We start from the raw sequence: 18,007 nt of genomic DNA, 5'->3' as shown, positions 1-18,007 counted from the left end.
GTTAGATTCTGTTTTTTTCTCCACGTTTGCCTTTCCCCCCCAACTGTTCATTGATTTCCTTAGGCTTCTTTTATTGCCTTCACTTCTTCCTCCTCTCGCTTTCCATCCCCTCATGTATGACTACCTTTGAAACTTTATTGATCAGTTGTCTGGGTTTGTTTCTCAAATCCCCATTAATGTAATGTCTCTTCTCTTTGCAGGCCTCGTTTCTCACTCACTCTCAATTTCTTCTTTTTGTAAAGGCGCTCTCTTAGAACCTGTCTTTGAGCTTATTCAAATGAACTGTGCCTAACAACAGTAGCAGAGATCAAAGCTATTCATTATTATTAGGATTATTATATGATAATTATTATTGTTGTTACTTACTATTATTATTAGTGTAAATATGTTACCCATATTTACAACAAAATCAATGGTACTATTTAGTAGTAATAATGACAATAATGCCATTTTCTAATGAATCTGAGCGATTGTTCATACCTGAGAACATGAATAATGTTATGCCTGGGGTTGTTGAGTAACATGTCATTGTTCTACAGCTATTGAATAAATCCTAGGGGTAAATCTGTGTGTGTGCTTAATGTTCGTGGTCAGATGTCTTTTCGGTTTTTGACTGCACACACAATCACAATCACACACACACACACACACACACACACACACACACACACACACACAAGAACCTACCGCCGATGTCAGGAACTTTTAGAGCTGAAAAGATCAACATGGCTAAACTATATTGAGGGGAAATCCTGTTTTCACACTGGTGTAGAGAATGAATAGCAGGACTGGATATTGACATTCTGACATATTCTATATAGCTTGGTAATGCCTGCTGCTTTTGTGTTATTCCAAAGCTCTGCTTATTCAAGGCCATAAGAAATGTATCAGTTCCTTTTGTGTGTGTGTGTGTGTGTGTGTGCGTGCGTGCGTGCGTGCGTGCGTGCGTGCGTGTGCAGGGGCGGACTAGTAAAGATGTAATTTAACTGTAAAAATGTGTTACCTTTTAATGTTCCATGAACACAACCAGTCTTGATGTTTTCATCTGATTGTCAAACAAATCACTTCAAAAAGGAGGTTACCTTCACACGTTCATCCAAAATAATTCCAGCATCCGAACTTTGAACTGTGCACCCACCAACTTTCCTTCAATTCGCATGGCTGAAACTATCTCACCGCAGAAAGAATCCGAGCGACATGCCATACTATTTTTGGCCAGACAGCATCAGATACATGGGCTACACTCGAGCGGATCATGTGGGGGCCTTAAGCGGAGAAATTATATATATTTTAAAAATGTTTATTTTACTATGCCCAGCTCACGAGTCTGCCACTTTGTGTGTGTGTGTGTGTGTGTGTGTGTGTGTGTGTGTGTGTGTGTGTGTGTGTGTGTGTGTGTGTGTGTGTTTTTTATGGGGCTGGGTACAGGTTACACATTACCTATACTTAATCACCTTTGGATATACTGGAAATACAATTGCAGACCATCAAAGCTGAGAGTGAACAGGTATTTCAGGTTTGCATTATGTTTTATGCCTATGTAAATAGAATTTTAATTCTATGAGTAGGCCTACAAAGACTGTTAGATGAATTACCTGTCACTTTAACTTTAATATGCATAACATCATGAATTCAATGCATTGTCACAATTAAGTTTTACATTACTTATGCCAGGATGAACAGCAATTTATCTCTCAATTGACTTCATTTATTGACCCACCATAGGCTATAAATCACTTCAAATTGCACATTAAAACTTATTTCAAACATTGTACAAACTCTAGCCAATACCATGAACTGCTGGTGATAGCCTACATTTGAACATGGTATACATTTTTAGCCCTGATTGCTAGCTGATGCTTCATGACACATGCAGGAAAGGCTTCACAGGCTACTTACCGGGTGCAAGTGGACACAGCCCAGGTATTCTGTATCGTAGAGATTTAGGTTGTCACCTAAAACCCTCACAAACTTTTGCAGATGCACAATTGAGAGCATCCTGTCGAGCTGTATCACCGCAGGGCTCTCCAGAGGGTGGTGCGGTCTGCACAACACATCACCGGGGGCCAACTACCTGCCCTCCAGGACACCTACAGCACCCGATGACACAGGAAGGCCAAAAATATAATCAAGGACAACAACCACCTGAGCCACTGCCTGTTCACCCCGCTACCATCCAGAAGGCGAGGTCAGTACAGGTGCATCAAAGCTGGGACCGAGAGACTGAAAAACAGCTTCTACAGTATCTCAAAGCCATCAGACTGTTAAACAGCCATCACTAGCACAGAGAGGCTGCTGCCTACATACAGACTTGAACTCATTGGCCACTTTAATAAATGGAACACTAGTCACTTTAATAATGCCACTTTAATAATGTTTACATATCTTGCATTTCTCATCTTATATGTATATACGGTATTCTATCCTATCTATTGCATCTTAGCCTATGCCGCTCTGACATTGCTCATCCATATATTTATATATATTTATATATTGTTATTACATTCCGTCACTTAGATTTGTGTGTATTAAGTTGTGGAATTGCTAGATATTACTTGTTAGATATTGCTGCACTGTCATAACTAGAAGCACAAGCATTTCGCTACACTCGCAATAACATCTGCTAACCATGTGTATGTGACCAATAAAATTTGATTTGATACCTAGAGATCCTATTTCAATTACTGGAGGAGCTATGTCCTAAACCCCGCAATGTTCCAGAATGAGGTAAAAATGGCAGCCATATTGGTCAGGGAACGAATGGCAGTAGAGGCATAATCCTGAGTTTACTTATGCAGGAAAATCTAAGTAAGGCATGCGATGTATCAGAAATTGTGTAATTTAATTATTGTCAACATAAAATATTGTCATATAATTATTAATACCGTTTATACAGGTTTTATACAAATTTTCTGTATAAATAATCTCTAAAATATATGAATACTGAATAAAAATATAAACACAACATGCAACAATTTCTAAGAGTTAGAGTTCATATGAAATCAGTCAATTGAAATAAATACATTAGGCCCTAATCTATGGATTTCACATGACTGGGAATACAGATATGAATCTCTTGATCACTCAGGCATTGTGTTGTGTGACAAGACTACACATTTTAGAGTGGCCTTTTATTGTCCAAGCACAAGGTGCACCTGTGTAATGATCATGCTTTTTAATCAGCTTCTTGATATGCCACACCTGTCAGGTGGATGGATTATCTTGGCAAAGGAGAAATGCTCACTAACAGGGATGTAAACAAATGTGTGCACAACATTTTTGAGAAATAAGCTTTTTGTGCATATGAAACATTTCTGAAATATATTATTTCAGCTCATGAAACATGGGACCAAAACTTTACATGTTGCGTTTATATTTTTGTTCAGTAGAAACGGACCGTAAATGTAAAAACAAAAAAAATATTGGAAAGCTGTGAGTGCTATTATATCCAAGTCCTACATCAAATGATTTCAGCCAATGCATGGCTGCGGATTGAAAGCACTGTTTGAATGGAATGTTGGCATATTGGCAGTTAATTATAACTTACTGGCTACCTGACAAACATACAGGGCAGGTAAATAAATTATTTTTACAAAATATCTTATCACATCACTGGCAATGACAAACATAAGAATGTTAATGGCCATTCTAGTATTCTAATTCCTAATTATATGTTCTGTATGGTGAACGATAGTGATTGATGTCATAATATAATATACTTATGTTAATGTACTTCTTGGCTTCAATGTTTTTCGGTATCAAATTAGAAACTGTTGGCTGATTTCTTTAGGAAATGGTCGTAACAAGTCGTAACAAGTTGATTGCACAGGTGTGCGAAGCTGTCTCGTGACTTCACTGCTAAAATTGGCGCGCTTGGACATGATTGGATACAAACCTTTTCCGTTAAACTCTTTCTCAAACCTTTGTCACAGTAGCACCTGTCAAACGTGTCTATGCATTTTATATAGCTAATCCTATAGCATAGTATATCTATATTTTTTAAAGACTTGAGACTGGCATTACGTTCATATAACCCCCTTTATAATAAACCTTGATATATTATTTTCATAATAACACAAAAATCTATAGGCTAGTAATTCATGCAATAATGTATATTAGAATTGCTGTTATAATGAAGGAATTGAACGTCTGATTTGACCTATGGATTTGACCTATTATTCAAAAACACCTTTTTCACTCACTCTCCCCCTCCAACTCCCACCACATCCCTCGACGTCGTTTCGTTCATTCTATTCTTGCAATGTCTACGGCTCTTTCTTACGTCTCTTGCTCATGCCTCGCATGCTGAGTCCGTCCACCGTCACCACTGCAGAAGTTCAACAATTACAGGTAAAACATTGAGCAATATTCTTTCCGTAATAATCTTTATCATTCTAATAAGGATAGTATGTAATACTGTTATACTTGCATGATAAAATGAGGGATGCGGACGTTAAGTGTTTGCAGAGCAGTTCCAGGTACTATACATAATTAACCTAGTATACATGTTTAATAACAGTATTAGCCTTTTACAGTATTAGCACATACTTAACCTATATGTTTTTTAAACAATATTGCGTTAATTCATTTTAGAAAATACATATTTATTTTATGTTTACACAGAAATGTAGCCTACTTGGTACAATGACAGCTATGTCCAAATCAATAGCCTTGAGACTATTTACGTAAGCAAAGCACTCACATATTCCTATTGTGCGTCAACTGTGTTCAGACTGAATAGAGACTACTCAAAAGCTGTTAATAACTCAACATCTTATTTTAAATCTGATTTTGTCAGGTTTCTTAACCTAGCGTCTCTCTCTCTCTCTGCTGGTGTCGCAAGTGGTATTTGTGTTAATAAACACAAAAGAACATTGGGTCAACTGACTGAAAATTAGAACTGATGAAAAACGAGAACCCCTGTTTAAACCTATTGAAAGTAACTGATTACTGTGGTAAAGACTGGAGTGAGGACAATGAGACAACAAGACAGAGGAAGTTCTACATTTAGCCAGACCTCCACTTGTCGGTTTTCTTGGTCCGTGTACATTCATCGGTTAATCAATACAATGGTTTTGCTTCTGCTTTCTATGACGCTTCAGTATACAATACATGTTCTTGTCCCTTCAGCAGCAATTGCCAATGATTATAACGACATAATAGCTTAACCAGGGTGTTGTGCATTTCTTTTCACAGATAGCAATAGCCATATCAATGCAATGGTTCTGATTTATGATTTCAAGCACACATGCACGCACGCACACACATTAAGTATTCAGAGCTCCTTGCCTCACCTCAACTTTTGCCAGACAGTTCTTCTTTACTGTCAGTAAATACAGTATGTAAATCAGGTGACTGTTCAGGATTCAGACCAAATATAAGGAAAGTGTGTATCTCTGTGTGCTTTTGCATGTATGTGTGTGTGTGTCTGTGTGCACAATGTTTTTAATGAAATTGAATACACACAGTGTGGAGAAATGCAACTGAGTGCAATTAATATCAAGGTTATCCTCTTGTTGTTTTGGCCCATACCTTTTGTTCACTCTACAATGTTATATTCTTACTGAATCTCCCCAATCACTCATCATTTAATGCCACATATACCCCATAGCTGTATGTTCATGCATTTCAGTATGCGGTTCTGGTTGGTCCTTGAACTAGATCTCTTCATTTATCATCTTCTGTGTTTATGTTGCCGATGGCAACATTTCCTCCATATCTGTGCATCTGGGTTACTTGCTTCTAAACAGTACATACAGGAACAACTATTATAGAAACAAAAACCTTCTATTGGTTTTGACATGGAGGAAAATCATCTGTGTATGATTCAAACGAGTTTCAGTGGGTTCAGGTATAGGTTGAACTAACTTTATTTTTTGAAAGAAACTTGGTTTGAAATTGTGAGTCATAAACCACTGTTAGATGACTATCACCTAACTTTTCGTCTATTATATTCTCATTACAATGCTCCTACTGCAGTAAACGGAATTATTTAATGCATGCTGCATCCATCAAAGAATGTAATAAAGAAACAATTGCGTTGTAGGTAATTACTGTAAAACATAACTGTATTCGCTGCTCATTAATCATACTGTACGTACATTTTCAGTTGAGGATACCAAAGATGCACACACACACACACACAGCATATGATAGCTCAACTAAATAATGATACTGACCGAAGAGCTTGTCATCATCAGAATGTTCTTGATTACTTCCTTAATTGAACAGTACAGTTTAAAGAGTCTATACGCACCCGTGCGTCATTCTAAGTAACATAATACAAAAATCCCCATCAATATCCGTCAATTTAAGCTAGATTTAAATCAGTTTTTTTTGTATGGCCTGCGTCTCAATTCACCGCATCTGTCTGTGGCGGCCTTCAGTGTCGGCGGTGGAAGGTGGCGGAGCTACAGCGCTGTTTGTCAGACCATGAGACATCCCGAAAATCGGTCTTCTCACAAAAACGTCTGTAGTGTGCAAACCGTTTGAGCGACAAACTAATATAACCCCACTATGGAAAGGGGAGACTCTCACGAACACGAAACTCTATGACCCCCACTAGTCTGAAAGTAACCCATACAAAACAATGGAAGTATGGAGGTAGTTTTGTGCCAACAAAAATAAGGGTTTAAATATGTGTTTAAAATGTTAAAAAATCCCAGCTTTTTAAAATCTTCTATATATAAGACAGACACTTCAAAACATTGTTCCTTATGACACATTTTTGACTGTCTTTTTAACATTTAGGAATGTATTTCTATGGGCTGTGGTGGTAAAGGCCAAATTCAATATATTTTGTATGTTTTTTTATTTAACTAGGCTAGTCAGTTAAGAACAAATTCTTATTTACAATGACGGTCTATCCCGGCCAAACACGAACCCGGACAACGCTGGGCCAATTTTCCGATGCCCTATGGGACTCCCAATCAAGGTGATACAGCCTGGAATCAAACCAGGGTCTGTAGTGACGCCTCTAGCATTGAGATGCAGTGCCTTAGACCACTGCGCCACTCGGGAAACTTAAAACAAATGTTTTATCAAATATAATTTGGGATTTTCTTGGGATACCTAAAGGGGTCCTAAAATAAAAAATCCAATATCTAAATGATCCATGATATGACCATCTTAAAACAATTCCATATGTTAGCTTAGTACTTATCATGGATTTTAAATGACTCACTCTATTAAAAATATACATTATATTTAGGTCTTCAGCATTGGTACTTATATTTGGTTTAATGTCGGCAAAATCCCCTCAGCTGTTTCAACTGCCCCTCACCCCCCACTCGCTTCTCGCTCGCCGTGTTCAGTTCCGTCCTAGACTTTGGAATTCGCTGTTGCCATGGCAATGGATAGAGCACGCTCTCTCACTTCTTTCCCGTTCCCTCTTGCTTTATATATCCCTCTCTCAGTGTGAAATGTGGAAACGTATCAGCTTCTTTCCTTTCTGGTCTGTCATCGCAGAATGTACAAACCCAATTCTATTAATGATTTATCTTTTTGTAAGGTTCGGAAAGAACATTTTACTTGGCTTCCCTCTCACGTCACATTAATTTATTCATCCTTTCTTTTTTCTTCTTCTCCCCACAGGAGCAACACTGAGATGCCTGCCAGTGCCATGACCACCCACTGAGAAGAGGGACGGAACCTTGAGTTGCGGATCCACGCTCACATACAGACGAGCCAGAGTGTGAAAGAGGAAGAACAGGGGAACGCGAGAGAAGAGAGGAAACGAGAGAGGGAGAGCGGTCGATGGATGCCGCTTGGACAGAGGGGACTCTGAAGGCGCACTCTTCACTGACGAGGAACAGCAAGCTGCAGACATGGAGGCAAAAGGCAGAGGCATGCCCCAAGGTAACACACATTTCACTAGAAACACACGCACAAACACATGCACACACACACTTAGGAAAATACACACTTAACAGATGCCTGGATTCAAAAGACAACAATATGATTTACCCAAGTCATTATTCTGTAACTAGACGAGACTGAAGTCTTTTTGCCCTTTTTCGAAATTGGCTTTTGTATTAAAACAATTACAAGTTATCAGAAAGACAAAGCACTGACAATGCCTTTTTGTAATTGGCCCTCTGGGATTAATAAAGTCTTATTGAATTGAAATGAAAGCGAGACACACGGTTTTTGACATACAGCTCAATATCATGTACATTTTGTTTTATCGGTTGTTACATTGGAAACAACCAACAAATCCACACCATTCAAGACAATGCGCTTGATTTCTAGCTTTCAGGCGTCCTTACTATTTCACCAACTGTCCTTCTCTTTCCCCATCCCGCTCTCTCCTCCCTCTCTCTCTCTCTCTTTCCGGCCCAGTCATGGTGTGGTGGGAGAAGGGGATCCAGGTTGTCCTCACCACTTTGGGGGCGTTTGCAGCCTTTTCCCTGATGGCGGTGGCCATTGGGACAGACTACTGGCTGTACGCACGGGCCTTCATCTGCAACAGCACGGCCAACTCCTCTCAGGACGACCCCAACAACAAGGACAAGAAAGACCCTGGAGCCCTCACACACTCTGGCCTCTGGAGGATCTGCTGTCTGGAGGGTAAGGGGAGGACTAGACGTGTGTGGGGAGGTGTATGGAGGGGGAGGGGTGATGGGGGTCCAGTGTATTTCCAGAGTTTTGGTGGGGTCAGATGAATGGCTCAGTGTGTGTGTGTGTGTGTGTGTGTGTGTGTGTGTGTGTGTGTGTGTGTGTGTGTGTGTGTGTGTGTGTGTGTCTGGGTGGATCTGAAGTCTCTGAAGCCACTCTAAAATGTGCAGTTTTGTCACACGGCACAATGCCACAGATGCCTCAAGTTTTGAGGGAGCATGCAATTAGCATGCTGACTGAAGGAATGTCCACTAGAATGTAATGTTAATTTCTCCACCATATGACGCCTCCAACGTCATTTTAGAGAATCTGGCAGTACGTCCAACCGGCTTCACAACCGCAGACCAGGTGTATGGCGTCGTGCCATTCATCCGCCACCATCACTTCATGTTTCAGCATGATAATGCACGGCCCCATGTCGCAAGGATCTGTACACAATTCCGGGAAGTTGAAAATGTCCCAGTTCTTCCATGGCCTGCATACTCACCAGACATGTCACCCATTGAGCATGTTTGGGATGCTCTGGATGGATGACAGCGTGTTCCAGTTCCCACCCATATCCAGCAACTTCGCACAGCCACAATCAAAAGCCTGATCAACTCTATGCAAAGGAGATGTGTTGCACTACATGAGGGAAATGGTGGTCACACCAGATACTGACTGGTTTTCTGATCCACGCACCTTTTTTTAAGGTATCTGTGAACAACATTCCCAATAATGTGAATTCCATTGATTAGGGCCTAATGAATTCATTTCAATTGACTGATTTCCTTATATGAACTGGAACTCAGTAAAATCTTTTAAATTGTTGCCTGTTGCATTTATATATTTTGTTCAGTATATAGTTAACATTCGCCTTCTACATCTAGTTACATATTGAACTTCCATCCTCTCAGGCCAGGGGAACAATGTATGAATTTATTTAGCTCGCTATGATGCTTTCTTCAGTGAGATACACTATATATACAAAAATATGTGGACACCCCTTGAAATTAGTGGATTAGTCTATTTCAGCCACAGCCGTTACTGACAGGTGTATAAAATCATGCACACAGCCATGACATCTCCATAGACAAACATTGGCAGTAGCATGGCTTTACTGAAGAGCTCAGTGACTTTCAAAGTGGCACCGTCATAGGAAGTAATTTCATCAAATTTCTGCCCTGCTAGAGCGGTTCCGGTCAACTATTAGTGTTGTTGTTGTGAAGTGAAAATGTCTAGGAGCAACAACGGCTCAGCCGCGAAGTGGTAGGCCACATAAGCTCACAGAACAGAACCGCCAAGTGCTGTAGCGCGTATTGCATAAAAAATGTCTGTCCTCGGTTGCAGCACTCACTACTGAGTTCCAAACTGCCCCTGGAAGCGACGTCAGCACAATAACTGTTCGTCAGTAGCTTCATGAAATGGGTTTCCATGGCTGAGCAGCCGCACAAAAGAATAAGATCACCATGCGCAATGCCAAGCGTCGGCTGGAGTGGTGTAAAGCTTGCCGTCTTTGGACTCTTGAGCATTGGAAACTTGTTTTCTGGAGTGATGAATCACGCTTCACCATCTGGCAGTCCGACGGATGAATCTGGGTTTGGCGGATGCCAGGACAACGCTACCTGCTCCAATGCGTAGTGCCAACTGTAAAGTTTGGTGGAGGAGGAATAATGGTTTGGGGCTGTTTTTCATGGTTCGGGCTTGGCCCCTTAGTTCCAGTGAAGTGAAATCTTAACGGTACAGAATACAGTGATATTCTAGACGATTCTGTGCTTCCTACTTCGTGGCAACAGTAAAGGCCCTTTCCTGTTTCAGTATGACAATGCCCTCATGCACAAAGCGAGGTCCATACAGAAATGGTTTGTTGAGATCGGTGTGGAAGAACTTGACTGGCCTCCACAGAGCCCTGACCTCAACCACATCTAACACCTTTTGGATGAATTGGAACGCCAACTGCGAGCCAGGCCTAATCACCCAACATCAGTGCCCAACCTCACTAACGCTCGTGGCTGAATGGAAGCAAGTCCCCCTAGCAATGTTCCAACATCTAATGGAAAGCCTTCCCAGAAGAGTGGAGGCTGTTATAACAGCAAAGGGGGGACCAACTCCATATTAATATCCATGATTTTGGAATGAGATGTTCGACGAGCAGGTGTACGACACAGTGAGACTTGGATGAGGGCATTCAGAGCAGTGGAGGCTGCTGAGGGGAGGATGACTCATAATAATGGACGGAATGGGGTGAATGGAATGGTATCAAACACATTGTTTTCTTGTGTTTGATAGTACTCCATTCCAGCCATTACTATGATTTGTCCTCCCCTAAGTAGCCTCCACTGATTCAGAGAACATCCAGTGGGCAGTGGCAGACAGTCAGTAGGAGAAGGCTCATTTCAAGAGCTGCTTATCTAACCTATTGCCGTCTGCGAGAAACTAGCCTCATCGAGAACCAGGCGTGACAATGACGTGATTGTGGAGGTATGGCTATGCGAGACTAGCGAATGTCAAAGAGGACAATTATGAGCGATGAGTCAGTGGTGATAGTCGGATGGAGTGGTTCTCCATTTGCGATAGACAGCTTCAACAAGAGAGGACAACAACACAGCCATTTTATATCATATTTGTGGTGTCTGCTCAACATACTGAAACCACTGATTATGGCTCCTTGATTATTATAGAACGTTTTTGTTGATTTAGTCTGTTGTTTTCTTCTGAGTACAAGGGGGGGGGGGGGGGGGGGTCATATGACTGTCATGAAAAATACATTGTGTATGAGCTATTTTAACCGACTTGGAAAGGGATTCAAATGAATACTTAATGTGTCCAAACACCAAGCCCCAGATATCTGATTCTCTCTCTAATACTCCCTAATCTCTCTCCAATCTTTCTGTATCTCTTTCTCTCTCTGTCCATCTCTCTGTCCGTCTCTCTGTCCCTCTGTCCATCTCTCTCTCTCTCTCTCTCTCTCTGTCCATCTCTCTGTCCCTCTGTCCCTCTGTCCACCTCTCTCTCTCTCTGTCTCTCTGTCCATCTCTCTGTCCATTTCTCTATCTGTCTGTCTCTCTCTCTCTCTGTCAGGGCTGAAGAGAGGAGTGTGTTCTCAGATCAATCATTTCCCGGACGATGCAGACTATGATCAGGATGCAGCAGAGTATCTCCTGCGTGAGTAAGGGGACGTGGGCAGTGGGAGGATGTCACTAGAGAGACGTGATGTCGAATTGAAAAGAAAAACCTGGGAAACGGCAGCGGTGAATGCCCAGGTGCAGGGTTATGAGTAAGCTAACTCAATGAGTATCTCTCATTTGACAGAGGGAATTATGACAAAGCAATAGGATATTCCAATCAAACCAGAACATTGGTTGGAATTAAAATGTAGGATAGATTTATTCATTTATGTAAGGTGTTACAGAATACTGTAAATGCTTATTGTAGCACATTACTTTACTCCAGATGGTGACAAAGTCACATATGCAGCCTGAAATGTCACCTTCACAACTTCAGTTTTAATCATTCATCTTTAATATATTTTTGCTACGCTCAGCAGGTTATGACACCAAAGGTTGCAGTCGCTTCCAATATTATCAGAGGATAGGAAGTAATATCTAAGCAGAGCTCCAGGTAGAAGATACCCATAGGCACATATCTAGGATCAGCTAGAATCTAGGATCCCCAAATGATAACTATAACCACCAACCACTGTCAACATAAAACTGACCTTAGATCAGCAAGTAAGGACAATTTCACCCCCATCCGTCTGCAGGTGTGGTCCGAGCCTCCAGTATCTTCCCCATCCTGAGTGCTATACTCCTCCTGATGGGAGCGATGTGTGTTGCATCCAGCAGCTTCTACAAGAGCAAGAGGAACATCATCCTAGGAGGAGGCATCCTGTTTGTGGCTGCTGGTAAGGCGCTGGTGTCTTGGTCTTGACTGTTTCTCTATTACTCAGTACACATGGGGATGGTTTCCTGGACACAGTTGAAGCCTAGTCCTGGAGTTAAAATCATGCTCGATGGTGTCCCATATTTATTTTCCTCTTGTTCAGATGGAATGCAAAAGCCCTACTCGGCCTTAAATGTTCTCAACGGTCTCTGAACTAATTCTCCTTTTTAACTGGTAAATAGTGTTATTATCAAGGATGTTCCTCATCCTTTCATCCATCCATGATATTCACCTTTGTGTTGTTTTCCCCTCATAACTCATTTCATGTTAATGATATTGGTTGCGGCTTAGATTTCCCAAATACATCATCCGTTGAGTGGAGACTCAGGTCAACGAGGCACAACACAGCAGTAGGGATAAAGATTGTTAATTTAGTATTATGGGATAAATTACCTCCTGAGTGGAGATATGGGTCAATGAGACATTACACAAGAGAAGTAATCAAGTTGAGATGGCTCCCCCACCCCCCTATGGAAAAGCTCAGAGAAAATCAATCGCATATTATATTATAATCTCACATAGCGTTTAACACCTCTCACTTCCTCTCTCTCTTTCCCCCAGGCCTCAGCAACATCATCGGTGTGATCGTGTACATCTCTGCGGCACTGAGCGACATCTCGCCCAAGAAGGATGAGGACAAGAAGTGGCATTACTCGTACGGCTGGTCCTTCTACTTCGGAGGCCTCTCCTTCATCCTGGCTGAGATGGTGGGTGTCCTGGCCGTCAACATCTACATCGAGAAGAACAAGGAGCTGCGCTGCCGCTCTCGCACCGAACTCTTGAAGAGCACCACGAACGCCATGCTCCGCCTGCCCAGCTACCGCTTCCGCCGGCGCTCCCGCTCCAGCTCGCACTCTTCCGACCCGCCACGCTCCCCCTGCGACACCTCACCCACAGGCGGCAAGAGTTTTGCATTACCGCCGTCTGCCCCGCCTTTCTCCGTGGCCACCCTGCCAAACCCGCACCATGCTGGTGGAGGAGTAGGGGGCGATATCTCCATGTATACCCTGACCCGGGACTCCAAGATGGGGAGTCTTGGTGGCGGGGGACCCCCCCTCTACGGCACCGTGGACCGGGCCTCCCTCTACCAACTGCACAACTACTTCCCCAAAGAGGAAGTGGGGGTGATGATGAGCGGCACGCTGCCTTCTCTCTCCAAGTCCAACCTCTCTGCGGCGGGCCAGAATTCCGCCGTTGGAGCCACTGCCATTGCGCCCCTGAATACCTTGTCATCCTCCGGTCCTACCCCCCAGCAGCCACCTCTGCCCACTGGCACCATGGAGCGAGAGAGGGGCATGGGCACCCTGGATCGCCTGGGGGGCAAACGGAACAGGGACACCGACTCGGACACGCTGAACAGGAGAACCACGCCAGTGTGAGCCTCGGAGATAGGAGCAAGAGCCACGGAGGTGGAGGGCAAAATGGCGGGTAACGCTTTACAGTAAATCCCTGTCGCACAACCTACTTTTTGCTGCCATAACAATGACTTAACAAGTAACGCTTTACAGTTCACTACTGGTAAAGCCTACTGTTCGCTGCCATACGTAACAATGACTTTGCGGATTTTATAAGCAGTCACGACAACTAGTGTAAATTCATGACAACTGCCTTAACATGGTCATGACGGCTCATACAGTGGCCTCAGTTCTGTAGTTAGCTTGCATAGGTAGCTTGAACATACTTGCTGTATGCGACATACTAGTGTTTGACTACCTAATGTATTCGTGTTTATGACTGCTTATGACACTGATATTTTGAGGACTGTATGACAGGGCTTCTGTAAAGTGTTACCAAAAAGGGCTGTAGAAAAATGTAAGATATCTGAAAGAGAATAATTGACCATTCCCTGCCCTATCACTCCATCTCAGTCTGTTTTTGACTACTATGAATACATCTATTCCACTGACTAGAATATCAAATGTATTATTAACAATATTATTGAGTATATATTCATTTTGAAATGCACAATATGTCTATAGTGGTAAACTTTGGGGTGTCTTATCATTCCGAGTGCTTGATTATCATAGCCAGGTTAAAAGAGTGTAAAGATTGTAACTTCTTGAATATTATCACATTGCTGTTGTTTTTATTCTCGTAATCGTAAATGCAGGGTAAATTTGTACATTTTGAACTATGATTTTTGTATTTTTGTATTTCTTTAAAGTTGAAAATGTTCATTGATATCTAGCTCCATCACACTTAATCTGATGGTGTCAGGCGGGAAGCATGTGCGCAAATATGAGTGTAGTATTGTATTTATATTTTATTTTAAATATATTTTATTATTATTAATAATAATAATAGTCACTATTATTATTATTGTTATACTTATTGTTATTATTTTTAAGGCAATTTTTTGTTTTGTTAATACAGATATAACCAACATAGCCTAATCTGTGTTTTTTTATTGTTTATGACAAGTGTATTAGATTATAGACTTTATATGAACCTATTTATTTTAGCGATGGTATATATTCTTAATGTTATTCTTTAAAGCAGCGATTCTCAACTGATGGGTCGCGGCCCAAATTTGGGGTCGAATGGGTCACAGTCTGAACTTAAACGACTAAAACCAGGTAGTAAGTGATTAAACAATTGAATTTCTGAAATATTTTTCTTCAAACATAGTATTTTCAAAATAGAGCTAGCAGGGCTATTTAACAGATTTGGTTGATTTTGTGGTCTCAAACCAGTGAGCTTATCAACATTCTTCATCAAGAATATGGGCAAATTTGACTTATTTCCTTAGCATGAAAAATACATTCCAGATTTAAAAAAAAAAGATTTGGGGGGGGTTACACTATGCGAATATTGGGTTGCGACTGGGACAACCTGGTTTAATTTGGGTCCTGAGGCAAAACCAGTTAAAAACCACTGCTTTAAAGAGCCTACTTTGAGGTTAGCGGGCTGTGATCCTGTAAGTGAAGAAGACAACAATCTCTTCATGGTACATGATATTTCTACTCTACTGCACATGAATCAAACTAAGGACATTTGTGATGTTTAAGCAATACAAAATTCTGAGCCTCAAAAAGAAATACAAAAAATATATTCAATAAACTTATATATGAAAATGTGTTGTGTGGAGTGTGTTATTTAACATCTAACCAAGATGGTAATATAACAAATGAATGTCAAAATGTTTGCCACTGCATATCTGCTAATTACATGGTGCTCATCTTTTCCATTCATATAGCTGGAGATACAAAACATATAGCCTGGGACATGGACTCATCTCAACAGAAGACCACTTTTGAGGTAACAGAAAACATCTGAAAAACATGATTTTAGAGTGTAATGTCTCTTCAATACCTCAACAGGGGACCTTGATTGTCCAGTTGGTATTGGGTCAGAGGTCAGAGGTCACAGAGATGAAAGCTGGGGCTAAGAGAGTTCCAGGCCCAGGAAAGCAGCAAAATTCCTTAACACATGACTACAAAGGCAGTTCATTAATAATAATTGAATAACACTGAATCTCTTCACTCTTGGGATGGAAATGATGAAGACGATCTGCCCAGGGGGAACGTGACTGTTTTAATCTCATTAAAGTAATGACTTTGGAGGAGGAAGGAAGCTAGGGAGGGAGAGGGATGCTCTATTTGTTCAACAGCATGGAGTGCACAGTTAATGTGTGATTTAGTTGGGGAGTTTAATTAGTCCTTCCTCTCTGGGGAGCCCTGGGTTGTGTTCAGTAGGGTACACTTTAGCAAAACGTTATAAAAACATTAGAGTGTTTCTTATTTGACAAGGTCAGGTAATATCTCCCTGTTTTAAAATGTTTCAAAATGTTTTCTCCCTATTGAACACGACCCTGGTGGTGCAGTCTCTGTGGGTCTCTCGCCCTCAGATATCCACTCTGTACTGTGTTGGTCTGGTTACGCATCAATCATAGTTACTGGAACCTTGCTATGAAGGAGAATGTGGAAAATAAAATATATTGGGTTGGGTTGGCACGACAGTGTGACAAATTTCAACGTGCCCCTCGTCCCCAGAAAGCACCCCAAGAGGAAGAGGGACCGGTGACATGGGCAGAAGACCTGTAAACCCTGCTGGTACTACCATCATAACAAGGTGAGTTACGAGGTGGCCGGGCCACCTCTATTTTGGTAACGTCAAGAGAGGCCAGTTCTTCTTATTACCTCTTGATCCTTGCTGACACACACAAAAGGTCGTTAACACCCACGATCGCCATCACACACACCCGGATTCAAGCATATACAGGCTATACACACTTGCAAGCAAATGCATTGTAAACGATCAGACACACAACACTTCACATACCCACACCGACACGCATGCACACACAGACACACACACACGTCAACAACAGGATTTCTGAGAAGCACTCCCACCACCGGACCCCCCCCCCCCCCCCCCCCCCCCCACACACACACACACTCTCTTTCAGAAGAGAGCAACGGCTTCATTTGAAAACGATGAACATCTATATATACAGCTTGGGCCGAGTGTCAGGTGTCTAGCGATGGTTGTTTTGTGCTTCAGGGCTGCATGCGAAGTTGGCCAGCAGGGGGGAGAACGAGGGTAGAGGTTAACACAGCACAGACTCCACCACCAATCGTCTGGACCGCGTCCCACAGCAGCAGCCACCAGAGGCGGGGTGAGACATGAGTGACAGTGCGTGTGGCATTTATAGAGACACATGATAGGCCTACATGAGGACCAGACTGGACTGACTTCAGCAAGTAAGATGAAATAAAAGCTTGTGGGAAGGGTGGGCTGAGGTGGTGGTTGGGGAGGTGGGTGGGGGGGGGGTTGTTTGAATTGGACAATGTTGGCGATGGGGATCACAGTTTGAATCCAAGGTTTGTGTTTCTTATAACCACTTCGGCAGGATTCACCACGCTCTAAATTTAGCGGCAGAGGGTGCCAACATGTGGGAGACAGTGGAGACAGAGAAAGCTGGAAACGGGTCAAGATGGTGACTGGGATGTGTGTTGAAGATGATGGAGAGATGAACGATGGAGGAGGGCAGAGTGGAAAAAAAGACAGAAAAAAAGCACAAGAAAGGGATGCAGTGTGTTGTCTTCACATTTAATAATAAATCAAGTCTTATATACGCAATTATTTCCATTGAAAACCACAGACACAATTTACCTTTCAATACCCATTGAAATACGGATATGCACAGATTACCTCTGACAACTATCTCACTGGAAAAAGACAAAACAGATACAAAATCTTACAGTATTTAGAAACGTGTGACATTTGGGTTACACAGAACACATGAAATGTTTTTACGTCATTCATTTACAACACTGAAAGGCTCATATGACTTTGAATACTGTATTTACAATGCAACCTTATATAACTGGTTAGTAGCCTAAATGCTACAATAAATTGTAGCACTTTACCTCTTCAATAGGGTTTACGATAAAATTGCCTGTCCTTTCAGGCAGAGACGTTTTTAGGCAATGCCGTTTTAATAATTTATTGTAATTTCTATAATATA

At 41.8% G+C, this 18,007-nt stretch overlaps 1 protein-coding gene across 1 annotated transcript; it reads left to right on the top strand.

Moving 5' to 3' along the window:
- The first annotated feature begins 8,342 nt into the window (after positions 1-8,342).
- LOC120026823 (voltage-dependent calcium channel gamma-4 subunit-like) lies at positions 8,343-13,916 on the top strand. Its single transcript, XM_038971535.1, has 4 exons — positions 8,343-8,568; positions 11,677-11,760; positions 12,359-12,499; positions 13,099-13,916. Exons 1-4 carry the CDS (start codon positions 8,343-8,345, stop codon positions 13,914-13,916), a joined length of 1,269 nt encoding a protein of 422 aa, XP_038827463.1.
- Positions 13,917-18,007: the final 4,091 nt, after the last annotated feature.

This window comes from Salvelinus namaycush, chromosome 32 (assembly GCF_016432855.1).
Source record: "Salvelinus namaycush isolate Seneca chromosome 32, SaNama_1.0, whole genome shotgun sequence".
Taxonomy (NCBI): domain Eukaryota; kingdom Metazoa; phylum Chordata; class Actinopteri; order Salmoniformes; family Salmonidae; genus Salvelinus; species Salvelinus namaycush.
Note: the sequence above shows the minus strand (reverse complement) of the source record. Positions and strands in the feature narration are given on the sequence as shown.